This window comes from Pleurodeles waltl, chromosome 11, assembly GCF_031143425.1.
Source record: "Pleurodeles waltl isolate 20211129_DDA chromosome 11, aPleWal1.hap1.20221129, whole genome shotgun sequence".
In the NCBI taxonomy this organism is placed as follows: domain Eukaryota; kingdom Metazoa; phylum Chordata; class Amphibia; order Caudata; family Salamandridae; genus Pleurodeles; species Pleurodeles waltl.
Window position 1 is genome coordinate 177,587,028 of NC_090450.1, and position 22,089 is coordinate 177,609,116.

The following is a 22,089-nucleotide window of genomic DNA, read 5'->3' on the forward strand; positions in this document are numbered from 1 at the left end:
ATTAGTCCCTTTCAAGTTGTTTAACTGATGTCAACAGTAGTAGTAAGGGCACTTGTGTCACGGCACACTAATGCTTAGTCAAATAGAGGCAAATGGCATTTTCTTAGCCCAGATGTTCTTACCCTATACATCTATGTTGTATTGCTTGGCTTCAGATTAGTCTCAGTCATGTGAGCCCAGACTGTTGTCAGTCTTTCCTAAAACCAGTTGTTCATTCTGGCAAAGCTTGCGCTTGGCTATGGGTGACTACAATCACCATTAAATACCTTGTTCTTGACAATTTTTGCAAAGCTGGAGGAAAGTGTTACCTGGAGCCTTTTCACAATTACCCTTGTTTACCTTTTTCTTGTCTCTTACAGGTCATGAGGATCCGGCTGGAAGCGGAAGGCCTGGAGTGGGAGATAACTCTGGAGAGCTGGTTACAGCTGGAGGCCAAATCGGGAGCTCAGACGCCAGTGAGTGGAATCTGACTATGAAGAAGGTACACTTATCCAATTTAGAAATAGTGAGTATTCCCTCAAACCCTGGAGGATAGCAGATACTTGCTGAATGTGTTTGGCCTCACTGTTAGAATAAATGAGGATGTTGTCTATATAGACCACAGCACAGATATCCAAATAAATCTCACAGTACATTGTTAATAAAGTACTGGAACGCCTCTCGGGTAGTGGACAGACCAAAGAGTATAACGGTATATTCAAACAAACCAAATGTAGTTTGAAAGACCATCTTCCATGCAACACCCTCTTTGACCTGTACAAGATGGTAAGTCCCTCAGAGATCTAACTTGGTATAAATGACTGAATGGCAGACGTGGTCTAGAAGGACTGGAATGAGTGGTAGAGGAAATCTGTTTTTCACTTTGACCTTGTTCTCTGCCCTGTAATCTACACGTGTCCTAATTCTCCATTCTTCCTAGGCACGAAGAAAAGTGGAGAGGCGACAGGTGAGGTAGAATGTCGTATAAAACCAAGTTGTAAGAGCTCATCTAAGTATTGTTTGAGATATTTTGTTCCTGGCTCTGTGAGCACATGAACTCTACTGCAGGGCAATGTAGCACCTGATAGTAGATTGATGCAGCAGTCAAAGGTCCTGTGAGGTGGTAACTGGGTTGCTTTGACAGGATCAAATACATCTTGAAAAACATGATAGAGCTTTGATAGGAGGGGCATTGTGAGAGGCCCAGTGGCAGCACGTGTAGGAGTGTTACCAAATCTGGTGTGCGTCCTGGTAAAATGTCATCTGTCAGTACACAGAGTCTAAGGTAACAGTCTGAAGCGCCCAGTCAATCTTTGGGTTGTGGTGTTCTAACCACGGTACTCCCAGAATGACCCCAGAGGTACGTGAAAAGGTTAGTGTGATACATGATAAGACTAAATAAGAGATCTGAACCATCAACTGCACGGACTGATTCTGGTTCTTTAAGTTTTTTGGGGTACATCATTTCTGTGCTGAGATTAAATCAATGACGTTTCCTGTGGCACTTGAATCAATTAACATTGGGAGGATCTGCCTTTGTTGTGTACTTAATATGAGAGTTACGCAAAAATTAAGATTTTATGGGATTCTGGCTATGGTGTTTGCTAAGTACTGGGATATCTGGTTATTTTCCTTTCTCAACCAGGTGATCTCATTCCCAGTTGAGAGTTCTAGTTTTCCTATATCTCTAGATTCTCTGTACAGGCCACCGTCTTTCCAGTTTTCTTGGGTTTAGAGGTACATTCATGCGTTCAATGCTCAGCCTTATAGCGATAAGGACAAAGTTTCAGTTTACGCTGGCGATCTTTTTCTTCGACAGAGAGTGGGCCTATAAGTCCACCTGTTTGCATGAGTTCTGTATCTACCATTTTGGACTCAGTGTCTTTTAGCTCAGACTTCACAAAAATTACCCTAGTATCTCCCTTGGGTCTTTCTCCCTTGCGTTCACCACCCAATGATCAAGCTTCACCACTAAGTCTATAAAGATGGGACAGTCATCGTCAAATCAACTGTGTGGGATAGGGCATCATTTAAGTCATCTTGCAGACCTCGGTAGAGCAGAGATATCCTTTTTTCCTTTGGCCAGCGTGTTTCGGCCACCAACCGGTTAAAGGTGGTAATATAGGTTAAAAGATCCTTTGTCTCAATTTTAATAACTCGTTGTTGCTACTCTCACGGGTGGTAAGCCGCATTCTACAAGTACAGATTGATTGATTGATTGACGGTTTTATGTTGCAGGGTACTAGAAAAAAAGTGTGATGCTGCATGGGAGTCACTTGTTATAAGAAACCCAAAACAAGGGTACAAAGAGAATGCTGCTGTCTCACCTTACTACATTTTAATATGTAGTAGATAACCTTTCCAGTAAACAGTGAGTCTGGAAAGTGCAGGGAAAACTCCCTAAGCTTCAAAGGGGCCTTCTTTCTCTCCTCTATGCCGAAACGTCTGTCCCACTATAAAGGATCCCTTGAGTGTTCTGGTGGAGCCCTGCAGTTCATATCTGCTGTTTGGGTTCTCTCCAACACTTCATATTAGGTGCCGGGTGGATGAGTATTCTTGTTGGATGAGCATTGGCTGTGCCCACATGTGTGCTCTTGACCCACACGCATCCTCAATGCATGCAAATAACTATATACACAACACATCCATGTTCAAGTTGACTCTTGCTATGCAACTCCAGTAAGATTTTGAGGCAATTAAAACATTCTGTACAACTCGAAGAATACTCATGCAAGGGGCAGCTCATTTCAATAGATGTAAAGGGCTCTTCAAAGCTACAGGAAATTGCATTGACTCCAAACCTGGCACTCCTGCACCACAAAATCCATTGACTAGTGCAATACGAACAACAAATTCTTTAAGGCGAAAATTAACTAGAGCAGACAGGATGGCAAAGACACTAGGCTGTCAACTGTTGTTCTGCTAATACCACCCAGCAGTTCATCAAAGTATTCACACTTCATTAAAGTCACCATACATGACCTCTCACGATTTCATGACTCTTTAGGCCACATCATATTGAGACAACATCTTCCTATCATCGTTGGGATGTTCAACACTGACAGCAATGACTCATGTCCTAGCACACCTCATCTCGGAGGTATTTGACATCATCAGCTACCAAGCCCTGGCATGGGTTCATTTTAGAGTCTTTCTCTGGCACACATATTTTAGCTTTGGCTGAGGCCTGTGCCCTTTTACCTAATTACATACTCTATTTTCATGTATTAATTTTATTTCATTTTAGCACAGCCTGCTTTTAGCGGGGATGATTTATTTTCCTTAATCAGTTGTTATTCTGCGAAAGTGTTGTTATTACTGTAATTTTACAGATTATGACATTTCACCATGTACCTCTGCCCAAGACTGCTTAGTATTGCTGCCGCAAGAGTGCACAAACAGCCCAACACTTAGACACATGATCACTTCTGGCCTGTCTCTCAGAACGCAAACACATTTTATTATAAAAATATCACACAGGTCAAAGAAAGTTAGAGAGGCCACTTCAGCCCTCCGTGCTCTATGCCGTTTCACTGCTACTCTGCTGAATTCTGCCCCGTCTCTGCAACCAACCAATGAAACAACAGGCAGACCCCTATTTTCAGGTAATGGGGGCGGGTTGTCCTTCCATGAAGTAAGTACGGACAGATTTGGGCTATCACCACTATGTGCTCATTTAGAAGCTAGACATTTGGGTAGGATTTCTATGCACATGTTTATTCCAACAATCTAGGGTTGTTTATTTCCTTTTCACTTATGGTAACGATCCTGATTGTGCTATAGCTCATCTTCCTAATAAATGCAGCGTATATCTTTTATCGTAGATTGCAGTCTTTTCAATAAATGCATTGAAAACTGGCCTGCGTTTCTTTGTCTGCCTATGTGCGTGAGAGCTGTCCTAATGAGAGAAACAAGAGAAAGGGGTAAGAACTGCCAACCACCACTTCCCTGCGGAGTCAAAGGGTGTCATGGGTAAGGCTGCTACAAATCAGCTTTACTTTCTAGGTTTGGGTAAAGTGCTGCTAGCTAGCCGAAAGGGTTAGGCCTACAGTTACCAAACGGTGTGGGCTTGACTCAATCACCCACAAGTGGTGGTGCTGCCGCCCGAAACCAGCAGTCTTGTCCCCATGACAAGAATCCTATGACAGGCCTTCATAACAACCTAACTTCACACATAGGTTTCCACAATATCATTTCCATATTGCATATCTGCACAGAAAGTGACATCACTGGATTTCCCATCATTAGTCTGCACAGGAAGTGAGTTCACTGGTTTCTAGCCAAAATCATCTTTGAAACAAGCCAAGTAAGAGGACTATAATCCACCTGCACAGTAAGTGACATCTCTACATTTCCCATCATCCATCTGCACAGGAAGTGACTTCACTCCTAGCCTTCTCCCTTCTTCAATCAACTCTACAGGGTGTCTCATCATCTGGGTGACCCCATCAGATGGTTTGCACTGACCTTATCATCACCTGTTTGGGCCTGGAGGGGCCTTGGGCCAGAACAGCTGTTGCACTGAAACCAACAAGGTAAGATATAATCACGTACCTCACCCAGCATCCCATATTGCCATTCCCAAGAATCACACCCACACCTAGATGACCCAAACACTCACCTAACATTCCCACAACACATAGGCTCAACCTCGTATGCATCCCACTAAATACGACACACCCTCAAACTACTGAACACACATTTCAGCTCATGCTCATTAATGCTCGCTCTGCAGTACTGCATACAAGTAGGAGGCCTCGCTGTCATTCATACATGCTCCTAGCTTCTGACCCACAGACAATAAGTAACATTTAGCTCCACTGAGCTGCTGACAAGCCATTTCCCTCTCTCTATTTCTCAGACCTCTATCATCCACCTCATCTAAAGGGTTCAAGGCAGAACCAGAATTTCCTTAATGAATTCTAAGATCTTTTCACCACCTTGTCAATCCAGCATGCCCACACAACCCTCTTGGGTGACTTCAACTTCCCAAACAACCCAGGCACAAAAAAACAAGATACTTTGGCCCATATTTATACTTTTTTTGCTCCGCATTTCTGTCATTTGTTTTATGCAAAAGCGGCACAAACGTACAAAATATAATTGTATTTTGTAAGTTTGCGCCACTTTTGCGTCAAAAAATGAAGCAAATGCAGTGCAAAAAAGTATAAATATGGGCCTTTGTCTGCGACCTCATTGACTTACTCAAAGTGGTACAGCATGTCACACAATCAACGCACTCCAAAAGCCACATCCTTCACTTTAGCTTCTTCACATCACCAACAGTCCAATGCAAACTACCACTACCACTGGACTGGACAACCACTTTGCCATCCCTATCTCCTGCTTCATCATCTTACCAACAAACCAAGGTCATCTCAAAAGAGAAGGTCTGTCAAAGACTTATCCAAGGACAACCAAATATTGGACTCAGCTCTCCCCCTATTAACTCCACGCCATAACCCTTCTAAACAAATCAACCCTTTTTTTGAAAACTACATGAAGATCCATGCCCCGGTTAAAAGATGCAAGCAAAGCCTCCTGCACCCTGGAAATCTAAAGCCCTTACTGAAAATAAACAATCCATTTGCTGACAGGAAATAAACATGCTAGAAAAACAGGACTTCTGATGCCCTCGTGATACTGAAACCCTTTCTCACAACACGCAGGCAGCTTGTCACATCAGCCATAGCAAAGTACTATACCAACACCATCAATTAAGCCACCAACAGAAAGAGAACACCCTTATAGACAACCAATCACTGAATCTACCTCTTTCCAGGCCCACCTATCCCTCACTCCACAGAAAAGTGCAATGGCATCAACCTCTTCTCCAGTGAAAAAATATAGAAGGTCTCACAGCACATTAATATACACCAAGTCTGCTTCATCTTTTATGCCCTCCCATAGGATAAGCAATGGTCAGCCTTCAAAGCCTTATTCCTCATAGATCTCATCAACATACTCCACTACTTCAAAGCATCTTCCCATAAAGATGAAGTATTACCCCGTCTTTCATCAAAATGCAGTCTGTGGACTCTCTCTCACCCATACTCACCATTGTCAATGGCGTAAGACAGCCTAGACTCTCCAACCCCCTAATGACACCTACACTAGACCCTGATGATCTTGACAACTACCAAACCATCACTCACCTACCATTCATCTGCAAAATCATTGAAAGAGCAGTCTAAATTCAACTGTAATAACACATCAATGATAACTATCTCTTTCATGACTATCAGTCTGGCTTCAGAACATGCTTCAGCTTAGACATCATAGATGTTGCCCTCCTGATCACAAATGAATATGGACCCTGCCTCCTCTCATATGCACCCTAGCATTTCAAATGGGATTCACTTCCACTGCCCTTGACTGGTTCTCCACCTACCTTTCAAACCAACACCAGTTTGTTTACATGGTCACCTCCAGGTCCCAAAAGATCCCTAACACCTGTGGAGTCCCCTTGGGTACTATACTGTGTCCTGAAATCTTCAACCTCTACATGGAGCCACTGGGTGCTCTGCACACAGATTTCAGCATAACAGGATCAAGATTCACCAGTTTGTCAGTGATACGCAGCTGTACTCTCTGCCCTGCTCCATTGCCTTCAAGGCTCCACACTGGCACCCCTTAAGAGCATCCAGCATGTAGTGCGCATGTCATCCTTGGTACATCACCCCGATCCTGATGAAATACTATTAGCTCCCCTTGCCAGACCGCACAAACTTCAAAACTAGCTGCCTTATATACATAGCCGCCATGAATAGCACCCCAGTTATCTTGCATCCAAGCTCATCATCTCTGGTGGTTTAAACAACTGAAGCCAGGACACTAACACCTAAAGCCAGGACACTAGCAGACTGCAGACTAAAAAGTGTAGAAAAGAAAAAAACAAGGCAGCAGGCCTTTTCTGTCTGTGCCCTCAGAATCTTGAACATCTCCATGGACTGCCTGAACGCTGTATGGAAGAGTTGTACACTCACCTCTTTGAAGAATATTACAGTACAATGCATTAACCATCCAAATTCCAACAATCTTGCCTATCACTCATTGACTTTATGCTTTTCTTTTACCCCATACAGTGCTCCACTGCCTTTTTACTAGGATCAGGCTAAAGAGATACCATACATATACATACATGTATACATACATACATTCATGCATACATACATACATAAAAACGTATTGGAGTGGTTTCACACCCTACCTGACTGATGTATGCATAGTTTGCCTTTTTACTAATTTTTGATAACAAGGCATATAGTACATGGCTCACATACATCTGTCCCATATGGCATTATGTATACATAAACTTAATGCAACAGTGTTACTGGGAGCGCATTTTTAATGCTACAGTATGTCTGACTCAGGATATTTGGAAGTGATCCCCCAGAGGTTGCACAGCTTTCAGATTTGCAAGGATAACCACAGGCCTTGTAGATTGTTGTTTTTAATGTTTAAGACATCAGTCCATCCTTCTCTCCCATTCCTCTGCAGGAAGCCTATGACATACCTTCAGTATTTGTTTTTTCTCTTACCTAGTAGACATCCCTTACCCACTAAAGTGATGTCTTACAATGATCCACCAAGCTCCTATACTACGCTAAGGAGTATCAGCTTGAGGATAAATCCATTGATTTTCCCAGGAGCTGCGTTAAGTATATTTGATGTTGTGCAGTATCGTTGGATTACAGGACATCCCCAAATAATATGGAAAAAGCTGAGAAAAAGCTGCATTCACTTTGGTGGCATCTATGTTACAGCAGTAGAAAGGTGTTCTGCCCATTTTCCAAAGGACAGATATATAGTAGAGTCTGTGGAGCTAGTGAAGTGGGATCAATGTTGGTCTGGCGAAGGTGGCCAGTTCTCATGGATCCATCAGACTCCCTTCAGTCTCCTCTCTTAGTGAGTCCAGGTCACCCTTCCTTTTGAATCTCAGATTAGATCTAGGGATTTGCGCACTAATGTTTGATACGTTTTCGCGTTGGGCCAGTAAAAGGAGGCTTGGCAGGAGAGAGGTGTTTTCCTACTCTCTCTGCCTCCGTAACATAGCAAAACAAAAGACTGCATGGTAGACAAGCATGTTAATGTCCCAGCCTGCTTTGGCAATCTTTGGCCCCCAACACCCCCCACAGTGGAAGGCATCTTCGCTCACCCCAAACACAATATCCCAATTCAACCCCGGGGCATCCATCACGCACAATTAGCGTGAAATACATGATGCTGGAATGGAACAGTTACTTTAGCCTACTCCACCAACCTTTAAGGTGGGAGGTGAACAGAGGGGGCTAAAGTAAGAGCACCCCTCCAGCACCATGTATTTGACGCAAGAAAGCAGAGCGGCCGGGTCGTGACAGAGGTTGCAACTTTGAAATTAAATATGCACTCTCAGGCACTAGACATTTGTCCTCCCTGCTCAGTGCATTGCTGGTTTGCTGGCCCCACATCAGGACCACGTTATTTATGTGCTAGGCAATGTTTAGGGCCTGTTGAAAAATGCCGCAAATTTTGCTTTTTTTATTTTGAGGGTACAAAATTTGCCAAAACAAACCGAAAAATCATGGGGGGTCTGACTGGGGAACCAGCTTCAACTCTTGACATTGGCTCAACATCCTGTGATTCTGGGCCAATCAGTTAACCTTCCTGTTCCTAAAAGACCTTTTATAATATAACTGGTGCTCACCACGGAAAGCGCACCCATGCAAACTATATTAAAACTGCAACAAAATGCAATGAGGAGGATTCCAATTTACACCTCACAGTACAATTGATGTCCATGTATTTTGTGGGGCGGTCATTTACTGGGAGCATTTTAGCCATGGTGTTATTTGGAGTACCGAAAATGTATGGTAATCCCAGAATGCTTATCCTTCCTCTGATTCATTTGTACTCTATCCGTGACATGTTATACATGTGCAGAGTACATCTAAACTCAAAGATTTGAAGGAACCTTATTGCATGATTAATTAAAACCATCACAATTTATTAAAAACATGTGTCTTGTATAACGCACATAATTGAAGGCACTCTAATATGTGAGGATGGACGTAAAGAAGGCTCTGTGAAATAAACTGTTTGTCTAGGATCTCACAATTTGGTAATGTAGAAAAGCTTGGATCGGTCCCTGTTCAAGTTTCACACTGTACAATTTCGACACTAGATGGGTATCTCTTTCTGACACTAGCTGTTAGTGCTTTTTCTGTAATTCTTGGAGGATGAGTTTAGAGCATAGATAACACTGCCTGCTGCCCAACAATGCTAGGTTGATGACGTGACCAGTTTTGCACTGCCCAGTTTGGGCACAATGCCTCTGTTGGATTTCAGGTATTAAGCAGGGTTTAGCCTTGTGGCACAATAATCACCTTTATGCTACTTTGGGCCCCCTCCTTCTACTCAGGATTACTGCCCACTGGGTCCCAACCTGCCTTCGTGTACTGCTGTGCGCCAAGATGGCTTCTCTAAGTAAGGCACTGGGAATAGCAATACTGGAAAAGATCTGTTTAAGCCCAAAGATTAACCATGGCTTTGTGTTTTGGGGAGCCGTTGAAGATGTTTCATCTGTGTCTACCGCCCATGACTTTCCTTTCTGCAATTGTGCATAACCTGGCTGATTCCAGTGTTGACTTTGTCCATTGCAACAATTTATGTTGCGTCGATCTATCTGGTTATAAATACAGCCATGCTTTCCTGTATTTGGTAGGAGTAATCGCATTGCTGCATTTCTGCTTAATTTAGGTGAATTTGATGTTTTGTTTCGGGGCTGATGGTTTTGTCTGCTTTCATTATTCACTGGCCTGGATGTTGGTTTGCATGGCTTCTAACCTGTAACACTGATCATGCTTTGTTTTCATTGCATTTTTATGACTTTCATTGGCTTTGCTTCAACTGATATGTTATCCTTTATTTTCATTTTGAACCTGGCCATTTATAGAGGTCAAAGAACACGTTGACTGATAAGTTAATGTCTAGCAAGAGTAGTGGAAAACTCAAATCCTGATCACTGCTTTGAATCACTTGCGAGAACCTGTAGCTCGAAGTGTCACAGTGGAACGTCACTCATACACACACTCAAATGTCACAAATAACCAATCTGAAAAATTGGCAGCTATGCGTTAGTTCTGTCAACCGTGCCACCTCAGAAAGGGCCCAGCCATGCAAGTCAGTCTTGGTCCTGCTCTAATAGGAACAGTTTAGCCCAAATGCTTGGCCATGTCTCCTTTAAATCCAAAGGCAAGCCTACTTGCTCCTCTCCAGTAGCAGACCTGCCAACTCACACGGTGCCACTGTGTGACATATGATATCGGCTCCCTTCACACAGTCACCCAATGAGGAGCCGATATCACATGATGTCATGGAAAACAAGCTGAAAACGACTGTAAACAGTGGAATTTCAGCCTGTTTTCTAGGTTTTTAACTGCAGAGGCCATTAAAGAGTGTGAAAACAACCAAGGACTTCCGCACCAGGCCAGCAAGCTTTTTCTCTTTTTCTTTGGAGGAGGGGGTTTGGGGCAGGGCTGGGCTAAAAGTACCTTGTAGGTACTTCTCGCATGAGTCCCTGCACCCTCCAAGGCCTCACTCCCTTCTCACAGGTTTTTTTTTTTTTTTTAGTTGAATGGTCTTCAGTAGGAGGCAGCTTGATTCTAGTGGTAGAGTGAGCACATGACCCTCATCCTGGCATTCACATTGCACTTAAGGCTTCAAACTAAGGAATTGAAAAAAGAGATGGGGTGGAATCCTTCAGATAATCTTAACAGTTCTTAATTATTTAGGATTGCACCACAGATCATCGTTTTTTTTGCCCACCATGCCACCTCAAAAAGGAGCCCAGCATGTTGCTTGTTTTCCTTCCCGGGGGGGGGGGGGATTTGCCTGGCAATTTGGGTTGGTATTTCTGTTGAGGAGCAGGGTCAGTACTGATGTTCATAAGACTATCCTCTGTCTAGAGTGGCATGGTGAGGGAAAATGATGGACTTAAGTGCGGCCCGAGTGATCATTTGTGGCTGAGATGAAGTCAAGCATTCCATCCATCTTTTTCTCATGTACTCCAGCAATTCAGTGCTACCTCTGTCAGTGATGGAAGTGTTTTAGGTATTTGATCTCCATAATTAATTCCCAGTGGTTGACAATCACCCAGTCAGTGCCATGCAAGGCAGAAGGCTGGGTCTTCCCTATGTCCAAACATCAATTCATTTGCAATAACTAAGATGCCCATTAATATAGACCAGTGTTTCCCTGGGCTACAAGACGATTTTTGGTGGGTCAAGAAAGTCGAGCAATAAATAAAGATGTAGGCTGGTAGTCTGTATCTCCTCCACAGTGAGTGTCCTGGCCTCCAGTGCCTTCTGTGCTTTCAATTACCACCATTTCTCCACTAAGTGTCCTTATGTTCAGACTGCACATACCGTGAGAATGCTCAAATTTTGGGCATGGTCTCAAATCCCTTCAGGTGCCTCACTCAAGATTGACAGCCGCGTCTGTCATCTAAGGGCCATCCTCTGAAAGGGGTCCCAAAAGTTGGAGGTCCCAGTCACAAGTAGAGCTTGTGTTTCTTTTTCTTTCGCTTTTCTCCTTGCAGTGGACAAGGTCTGAGTGCAGGGGCTGATGGACGCCCTCCTGGGTTGTGAGGAGCAGCCCCCGGTGCTCAGAGGAATCAGGCATGGAATGTGAGAGCAGCACGAGGAACCAGGCCTTCGCTAGGCAGGGGTAGGTACACACACGAGAGTCAAGTGAAAGCAAGAGATTGTAGACCAATTTTGGCAGTTCTGTCACAGTTGACAAACAGTGAAGCCGACAGGAGCCCAGGGGAGTACTCAGTTGTCTAGAACCACTTTCCAAGGCATCTACACGGCAGGACTACAAAGCCTGCAATCCCTGCTGTGTGCCCGGAAGAGGGGCTCTTCCCACTGGATGGGCGCATAATATGTCGTCACTCTGTCCGTGACATGGGACACAAGGCTGCACCAGTACAGGATTACAAGCCCACAATTCCAGCTGTGCTCCCAGCAGAGGGGCTTTTTACTCTATTCTGGACTGGCGCATAAAGCTCTAATCATGCCCTGTGAGGCTGTGGGAGACTGGTAGCAACATGGTGAAAAGGAGAGCTGCAAGTTGCTGCCCTGAGGAGCTAAATCTGGGTGTTCTCAGTATTGCTTCTTGTCTCTCTGATACACTGGGCGTTCTAAATAAAGAAATAAATAATGTAGAAGAAAGACCTTAATCCAAGCACCAGGAGGCAGTGGTGAGAAAAGAGACTGATAACGCACATGACTGGCCGACAGGAGAAGTAATAGATGAAAAATCTTTACATAATGACGTCGTCCTGCAGGCTATTGCTATACCTTGTGTATTGGAGGACCCTTTGGAAATCGAACATGCCTCCATAAAAACAAAAACCAGCCGCCAAAGTAGCCATGGTTACTCAAAAAGTGGGCAAGTAGTTCTGATATTTCATGAGGGAGCTTGCCAGTTACCAGGTTTGGTCTGGTTGGTAGGTGCAGTTCAAACAAGGATACCTCACCGGCCACAGTAGCTGATAATACAAGCCAGCAGTCTTGGGTGGCTTGTGGCCTACAGCCAGAACTAAGGGTATCAGGGACGGTAGGTAGGGAGGATACATGTTTGCACTGACTACCAGAGTGCATGCAGTACTTGATTGTTTTAATCCCCCCCCCTTGGTTCATGGACAGTTTTTTTCATCAAAAGTTTTACTGCAAATATTACATTGATATTATCAATGATGTTATCGAAGATGTCATGAGTGCCGGAATTTGTGGGGTATTTAACAGTGCATGGTGAGGGCGGGAATTATAGTTACCTTATGGCATGAGTTATAGTTACATAAGATAACTCTTACTATAAAAGGTGAATTTTGATGCTTTAGCGCGTTTAAAATGTGAGCCTAACTATAACGTCCTTGTAACCTTTGTTTTTTTAAGTTAATTTCTATGTTTTTTTAATTCTATTTGCTTACTATAATGTCCCTGTAACCTTTGTTTTTTTCACTGAATTTCTATGTTTTTTTTTAAACATTAAGTTATTTTCATTACTTCATGTTAATCCAACCACCACTGCGCACAGCCTTTGGCCGTGCCTTGCTGCAGTTGGGCGCAGAGCCTGCACCCAAACCCTATAACAACCAACAAAATGCTGCACACAACCTTTGGACATGTGCAGCAAGGGTTGACCATAGGGCCTGGTCGACAGACTTGCAGCTGACCCCAATAACCACCCAAGCCTACACTGCATACGGCCTTTAGCCAATCTCGGCCCTTGGGATCCCATCCCCTGGGGCCCGGACTAAACTTTTAATTTTTTTAATCGTATCTAAAGGTCCTTGGCAATTAACAGGGAAAAAAAAGTTTTTTTACACCCCCAACACCACCCCTTTTTTCGGCCCCCGCTGGATGGTTCACCCTGAAAGTTACTGTGCACAACAACAATCACCGGCTCACTTTTTTGGGGTGGGGAGATTTCATGAAGATTTCTCAAATGGCGCAAATATATAAGCATGTCAAAAAACGCCTTTTCTATTGAAACTATACTTTGTTCCTAACTATAACTACCTAGTGGCAACTGCAACTAGGTAATTTTATTAAGAATGGACAATCAGGGGCATCGGTTTAGAAAATGGCCAGCCTTTGGTGGTTATCACTGGAGTAGGAAATTATAAGATGTGCTAAGTATAACTCGTGGCGACTCGTCAGCTATTGGGATTTTCTTTGCAAATATTCCAGTCGCTCCCTAGGTAAAGACCAAAAACTTGAAAAATGTAACTTTGGTTTTGTTAGCTAAAGAGTCATACAATAAATGTAAGCCAACTGACTTTATGACAGCGCTTTTCATAATATACTGAATGTCAGGCAATGTTTCATTTCCTGTGACAGCCCCAAGGAATTGTATTTTGAAGCTGAGTCTATAGTATTTATTGTATTTAAGCACAATATACTGTGTTTCGCATAATAGATAATCACCCTTTTAAAAATCCTTGACAAAATAAAATCATGCTCGTGCTGCTATTAATACATGACATTCGCTGACTGTTAATTAGTGGATGGAAGTGTCAGTCTTAAAAATTTTATTCAATACTTTTCGGGCTGCTGTAAATATTTTGTTAAAAGGAGCTAGCCAAAAAACATTATTGCATTGCACTAATGAATTGTCGAATCGTTATTCATTTTAAAATGAATACTCTTTCCCTGGGGATAGAACAAATAGTTGGAAGGGAGTAAAGATTGCCTCCATGTTCTGCAGCTGCATACTAGGGGGAAGTAGAGGATCAGCTATATTTGGTATTAGTCTGCAGACACTACGATAAGCCGAGGAAACGCCTCTAAAGGTGTGCAAATAGTAAATTTCATGGTGGGAGTTATTTACGTTATTTGCAACGTGGAGACACAATGTAATTTACACTGTTGGTGGGTCTGTTAGATTGGCACCGTCAATTTGCCCTTGACTTGAAAATCATTTAATAATAACGCATAGCAGTAATGAGGGTGAGTTCAAACCACAGTAGTTATCGCCGAGACACCTGTTCCTCCTTCGTAATAAGTGACTACTATTTTAACATACTGAGGCCCATATTTATACTTTTTGACGCTAAACTGCGCTAACGCAGTTTAGCGTCAAAAAATTTAGCGCCGTCTAACGCCATTCTGAAGCGCCATGCGGGCGCCGTATTTATGGAATGGCGTTAGCCGGCGCAAGCAGACCGGCGCTGCCTGGTGTGCGTGGAAAAAAACCACGTAGACCAGGCAGCGCCGGCGTTGGGAAAAAATGACGTTAGGGCGTCTTAAAATGGGGCAAGTCAGGTTGAGGCAAAAAAATCGCCTCAACCCGATTTGCGCCATTTTTTTACGACGCCCAGACGCCATTTCATGACTCCTGTCTTAGTAAAGACAGGAGTCATGCCCCCTTGCCCAATGGCCATGCTCAGGGGACTTGTGTCCCCTGGGCATGGTCATTGGGCATAGTGGCATGTAGGGGGGCACAAATAAGGCCCCCCTATGCCACCCCAAAAAAATAAAAAAATATAAAAAATCATACTTACCTGAACTTACCTGAATGTCCCTGGGGTGGGTCCCTCCATCCTTGGGTGTCCTCCTGGGGTGGGCAGGGGTAGCAGGGGGGGTCCCTGGGGGCAGGGGAGGGCACCTGTGGGCTCATTTTGAGCCCACAGGCCCCTTAACGCCTACCCTGACCCAGGCGTTAAATAGTGGCGCAAATGCGGGGTTTTTTGACCCGCCACCTCCCGGGCGTGATTTTTGCCCGGGAGTATAAATACGACGCATTTGCGTCGCCGTCATTTTTTTAGACGGGAACGCCTTCCTTGCATCTCATTAACGCAAGGAAGGCGTTCACGCAAAAAAATGACGCTATTTGCCCATACTTTGGCGCTAGACGCGTCTAACGCCAAAGTATAAATATGGCGTTAGTTTTGCGCCGAATTTGCGTCGAAAAAAACGACGCTAATTCGGCGCAAACGGAGTATAAATACGGGCCTGAATTTTAAAGATCTATTAATTTCAAGATGTTAATCTAGGTTGTAAATTTCGAATTTGTTTTCATATATCTGGATTTTATCTGTTGTGACTTAGGGCCAGATGTACCAAAATTTTTGCACGTCTCAAACAGCAAATTTCGCTGTTTGAGACGTGCAAAAAGCACATCGCGATACCCGATCCCCTTTTTTTGCGAATCGGTTACCTGGTTACCGACTCGCAAAATGGGACTGCAAGTCACAATGAGGAAGGGGTGTTCCCCTTCCTAATTGCGAGTCGCAGCGCGATGCTGTATTGCTTTGTGACCGTGAACGCGGTCGCAAAGCAATCACAGTTACCACCAGTGTCACACTGGTTGTAACCCATTAGCAAAAGGGACGGGGTCCCCATGGGACCCCTTCCCCTTTGTGAATGGCATGGAAAACATTTTTTCAGAGCAGGCAGGGGTCCTGTGGACCACTGCCTGCTCTGAAAAAATGAAATGAAAACGTTTCATTTTTTCGTTTTGTAATGCATCTCGTTTTCCTTTAAGGAAAATGGGCAGCATTACAAAAAAAAAAAATGCTTTATTAAAAAGCAGTCACAGACATGGTGGTCTGCTCTCTCCAGCAGGCCACCATCCCTGTGAGTGCCGCCACCCGCAAGGGGGTCGCAAATTGCGACCAACCTCATTAATAATAATGAGGTGGGCCTTTGCGACCCCCCTGCGAGTCGCAGATGGTGTCAGGGACACCATCCTACATTCTGGATTGCGACTCGCAAATTGCGAGTCAGTCTGACTCACAATTTGCGAGTCGCAATCCAGAACTTTGCTACATCTGGCCCTTAATGAAGTACTACTGAATAGTTGTGATGGGAATTGTAAGCCATTTTACAAGAGCCATATGAAAATGTATTTTACTACAGATAAGTTTATAAAATGGCCCAGTGTTAAATGTTGAAAAGGTGCTTGCTGGGGCTGTATGATATTATTCTTTCATGGTAATGATATAGTAGTTGTTGTTGACCTGTTGTTTTAAGGCATTACCTATCACACATCATTTACTGGCATTGTTAATATTTATGATAGCATTAATTTTTTAATTTGGAATCCTTTTAGAAACTTCACAGGTTCAGCAGTTAAAGCTCCAAGCTTTGTTCCAGCTTTGCTCATAGTGTCATCACCCATTAGAATATGTGCCTTGATGAGAACACTGGGCATCTCTGGGACAAGTTTCTTGTAAAGAATATGAAGCAGGATTATGTGTCTTTTCTCACCTGTTCCATAACGTATCCACAACTCTGACAATCCTTGTCTTATGAACATTGAAAGAAATCTAAGCAGCACAATAATAACATCTGTGTCATTTGACAGTACAATGACTCGATTGGAACCATTTTGAACAGCCCACTCAATGTGTGGCATAACACGAATGTTAGCTTCCTCCCATTTGCTGTTATGTTCTTGAACACTATGGCCTGTACTTTTTCAATATATCTCTGCAGGCACAAACTCCTCATTGACAATCATTCCATTTACAATAATTGGAAATTCAGTGTTCACTGAAGCATCAGCAGTTTTGGCAAGTTAACATCTCCAAGTTCATCTTGTTCTAAGTTGATGACCAGAATTGATCAAGTTGCACAGGTATAGGTGTCGAATGTTTGATGCAGGCAAGGTCAGTTGTTCCACTTGTAGACATTCTTCTGATTTTCTCACATTCTTTAACAGATAGTTCAAGATAATTGTCAAAGACAATGTGCAGATCTTGCAAGGTGCACACTGACTTTGATATCTCTAGGACAGTCTGAACAACCTCTACAAAGTTTTGCGTGGATGAAATCTTGACCATTTGCAATTGTGACAAATAGGCCCTCATTATGATCATAGCAGGATGCCCCGCCGCCAACCGTGCCGGCGATCAACAGAAGACTGTCAGTGGCAGCGGTCGGTATCCCACCAAATAATGATGCCAGGAGCCTCACTGCCATTGATGGAGGTGAGGGCCGCCAGGCACCATGCTGGAGGTCGGTGGCAGGGATGGATACTGCTCCACGCTCACCGCCACATCAGTCCAGACACCGCCATGCCTAAAATGATGCATTCATAGGTGTGGCAGTGTATGGAGAGGTGGCGATGGCGGTGGAGCAACATCCAGGGAGCCCATTCCCTCCCAGAGTAGCGTGACGGAAGAGGTAAGTGCTGTCTAAGAGGGAAGGGGGGCAGGGGGTCTGTGTGTGTGAGTCTACGAGTGCATGGGGGTGTGCATGAGTGTATGCGTGGAGGAGGGATGTGTGTCTGAGTGTATGTAGGCCTGTGTGCATGTAGGTGAATGGGTGCATGAGGATGTGGGGGTTTTCGGTTTGGGGGGACCTGTATGTAGGCGTGGGGGATGCTGAGGGTCGAGCAGGGGGCCTACAGGGGGTTTTGGGGGTGGAGTGTTGGGGGTCAGTTTTCAGGTTCGGGGGTGGTGGTGAATCTAGGGGCTTGGGGGGGTAGGTGGGTGTGGTGGCAAGTGAGGGGCTGGTGTGTCAAATACAGGTGACAGGAATGTGTATTCCTGTCACCTGTATGCTTTCCGCCAGGTAATCCTGCCAGGAATTCCCTGGTGTAAATGGGATCATAATCCCACCGTCGGTCCGGCCTACACCGCTGGGTCAAATGTGCCTACAGTCAACCCGGCTGTCGATTTTGGCCTGCAGTGGGTGGTACTGAACTGGTTGCTTTGCAGCCAGTTCACTACCGTGTTCAGAATGTGTCGGTCTGGACTGCCATGCCGTTGGCGGTAATGACCGCCACAGCCGGTGTGGCAGCCCAGACCGCCATGTTCATAATGACCACCATAGACCACATCAAAAGCAGTTTTCAATGAGGATACCTTTTTAAATTGAAATTCTTCAGGTGAAAGGTTTTTTTCGAGCTCTTGTATGAGTTTGTACTTCACTGGTTTGGTTGCAGCATCTCCATCAAATAATGAGTTTGTTGGAAGAAGTTCCATCCATCTCTCTATGTGCATCCAAAAGTTTTTTTTTGTAACCTGTTTTGTAGTGGCTGGAAGTTTAGCTTTAGTGATTATGTCTAACAGCTTTTTCTCTTTCAATACAAATCACTCCTGCTTCAGTTCTGCGTGTAGTTTCGAACCATACTCCAGGACATCAAGTATACCTGTCTTCATATCCTTTTCCACATATTGTTTGGTCATGAAGTTGTGTAGTTCACAGGCTCCGTCATTTCCAAGGGGTTTCCTTGCTGCTGCATGGAATGAAGAAGGTTGTCAACATATTTATTAAAAGGTACCCCTCTGTTTCACACAAGTTTGTGGTGCGGAACAGTTTCACAATTGTCCATTAATTTTGAATGTGTCATCTTTCTGAAAACTTTGCAAATAGAAAAGACTTCATGGTGAACTAGCTGCCATTGAGCAATATTTTCACTTTTACGTGTCTGACTAACAATTCCCTTGGAGCTTGTGATCTCTGGATTGTCTGTTCCAACTTAATATCTGGAGCCACAGCTTTGAACCTTCCCTCTCTCTTTTACCACAAAATGTATTTGGATACATTTTTTGTAGATGTATGTTTTTTCCACCTCTAGCTTCTTCACTCTTTCCATGTACTAGGACCCTTATCTCAGGTAGTTTATGCAGTCAGATTTGCAAATACAGTAATCATTGACTCCACAGTCTTTATATGCAGCTCCCAATCCCCCTCCCAATGAGCATGTACCAAATTTTCTCTAGAGCTATTATGTGTAAAACATTTCCCCAGTACTTGCAACGTTCTGATTTTAATTCACGTTCTTTGACAAACTCTACAAACTTGGTTTTCAGGTTTTCTAACTTTGAACTGGGTGCACTGAACATTGCCTGGCTTTGCATTAGGTCTTTGGAATAAAGTGTACCCTGTGCCTTTGTCACTTCTGAGATAGGTTATGCAAAAACTATAAGATATGCAAAACCTAATTTGTCATTCTTGTTCCAGACAGCATTCCAACGCAATGTTTCTATAGCCTCAGATATAATGAGCATACGTTGTAACAAACAAACATAATTAGTTCTGCTCAATACTGACTGGACAGTTTTGTTTCCAAAGATCTAAGTCTATGCCACATCCACTGAAATAACTTTCTGCACACCGCACCGGTGAAAACGGCCATCATTGGATAAAGATCATCAAATTATTCTGGATTGCTCACAAAAGTGTCAGCTACAATACAGAAAACACCTTCATTGCAGAAAATTGTGAAGATAGGCTAGTCTTCAAGCTGAGCACGCACATTTTGGAATTTTATTTTAAGCTTTGTATACTGTTGTATAGTTTGTGACTGGAAATGGTACTACTGGTAAAAACCCAACCTTTTTCAGTGGGGCAGTATTCTAGGAGATCAGATCATTAATTCTAGCCCATTAAGGAACTGGCTTTTTGTCAACCTTCAGTCTGCACAAAATAAGTGATATGATAAATTCAGTTAAAACAGCTTTGAGAACTGCAGCATCAGGTAGAAGAAGATCCATGTCCACAGCCACTTTGGGATGTGTTGATGGCTTATAGTGATTTTATACACATTGGCAAGGCAGCTGGGTTATACGTTTGCAGCTTCGTTTGTTTATGCCCTCAGCTATTTTGCTTGTTTTCCAGCAGGTACTTTATTGGTACAGTCTTGAAAAAGCACCATGGCAGGATCATGTGTGTTGGAGGTTCCAGACAAAGAAGAGCTGTCTTCAACATCAAAATTATCAAGAACACCAACTGTAAATCCTTTCTTGGTAAAGTGACTTGGAAGTGGGTTGTTGTCGGATTCACAAGATTTTACAGCATGAGCTGCTAACAAGTTCATACTCCATACTATGTCATTATAACTTGTTGATCATCCAATCCTATTCGTTGAAGTGATTAGCTTGCTACTTTGCACTTGTCATGGATTGCGTGGGCAGTCATAACGTGTAGCGGAGTTTTCTTTTTGCCGTGATGTAATTCATAAAACATGATTTGGAAAAGACAGTATAAGCCTGTCTGTTTATGGGATTTTCTTCCACCTCCTCACTTATATCATCACAGCCATCAGCAAAGTTGTCTGCTTCTGTTACGATCTCAAGAACTTTACTTTGCAAGACTTTTGCTTTGCTGATAATAAACAATAATGTAAAAAATGTTAAGGCATCATCGGGCACTCTTGTTGACTCCCATGATTTGTGGAGCTCTGGGGCATCACAAAATGTGTCATTAAGTCTAAAATCTAAGTCTTTCAGGGTGTTTCTTAAAACGGTTCCTTCTGATATTAATGCATCCTGTGATCTTATTTTGGCAGCAAGAATTCATGAGTCAAATCAGCTGAGAACACCATATTTGACTCATTCTTTTTGTTATACTGACAAAACCAATTCTGTCATGTACATTCTCACCAGAAAAATCTTGATGATTTTATTATGGATCAATACATTTTCATCAATGTTGACCATTATTTCTCTGATCTCACTAAGTGCCAGCACTCGAGTGGCTTTAAAACTTGATTTGCTTTTTCAAAAAGTGCAAACTTACCTGAAGGCTGGCGGTTACGTTGCTGTTGGAAGCTCATCGTACATTGATATTTTCTAATGTATGCACAAATGCAGTTCGGGTGGGCATAAAAATCCGCTGCAATACATTCACCTCGCTGTTTAGATCAGCTACAAAAACTTCATCTTCATAAAAACATGTTTGCCCTTTGAGACTCGCATTCTCTGTACTTTGTTTTTTTGTCAGTCACTTGGGTCCTTGTTCTGGCTAAACCACAAAGAACACTTTGCGGATGCTTTCTGATCAATTGTTGGAGGTGGCCGAGGGGCAGCCATCGACCTTCTAAGTGGATGGGCATTGGGTTTGGTTGTCATCGCTTTCTCAGATGACTCAGATTCATGTTGTGATTCACTGGTTTCTGCTATTTTTGACAGTTTTTTTTAAAGCTTTGTTCCATGGTATACGACAGTGATAAAATATTTGATCCTTTTAACCCATCAGTTTCAAGCTTTTATGAACTTCATCTTGCTGTATATCTGCAGCATCTCGAACTGTCTTCTGTCCAGTCGCAGTTAATGTTAGCTTTTGTTTTGGATCAGTTTGGCACATGATAAATTTTTCTTTCTCCTCAGATTTTGTAGTTAGCAACACTCTGTCAGGACGTAATAATCCTCTGCTACTACCTGCTTTGCCCATGTTTATGAATTTGAATCAACGGAAAACCTGAAACAAAAACAAAATTAAAATAAATTACCAATATGATGGCTAAAACACATCAATTTAGACCTGCCATTTTGAAAAATGTCGATAGGGTTGCTCTGAGGAGTTTTATTCTGTCTCTATAATACCCCAAAACCTATGTTTTGACACCAAAATGAAGTATATATGTCTCATGGTTCCTGAAATATTGCATCATAACTGTAACACATCAGCCATTTTTAAAAATGTCGTCCAGAAGAAAATCGGTATTAGCAATGTCTACCCAAGCTAAATGACTTCTCTAAAGATTTAAAAACACAAATCAAAAGGAAAATCTCTAGACAACAATTTTTTGGGGAGATATATCAAGGGGCCAGGACTTTGTGTGTCTAGGGTAGGATAAGCTCCTGTTGAATTCATGATAGATCTGCGGCTG

General features: G+C 43.2%; 1 protein-coding gene across 7 annotated transcripts in view; it reads left to right on the plus strand.

Moving 5' to 3' along the window:
- Window positions 1-22,089, plus strand: part of LOC138265564 (von Willebrand factor A domain-containing protein 5A-like) — a 613,576-nt gene that overhangs the window by 469,437 nt on the left and 122,050 nt on the right. For 3 of the 7 annotated variants that reach the window (XM_069213382.1, XM_069213383.1, XM_069213385.1), the window contains one exon: window positions 360-455. The exons of 3 other annotated variants lie outside the window; for them this stretch is intronic. In XM_069213382.1, coding sequence (XP_069069483.1) covers window positions 360-455 — 96 coding nt within the window. Of the gene's footprint in view, window positions 1-359; window positions 482-22,089 lie in introns of all 7 variants that reach the window. One more of the 7 variants, XR_011199384.1, reaches the window with a different exon arrangement.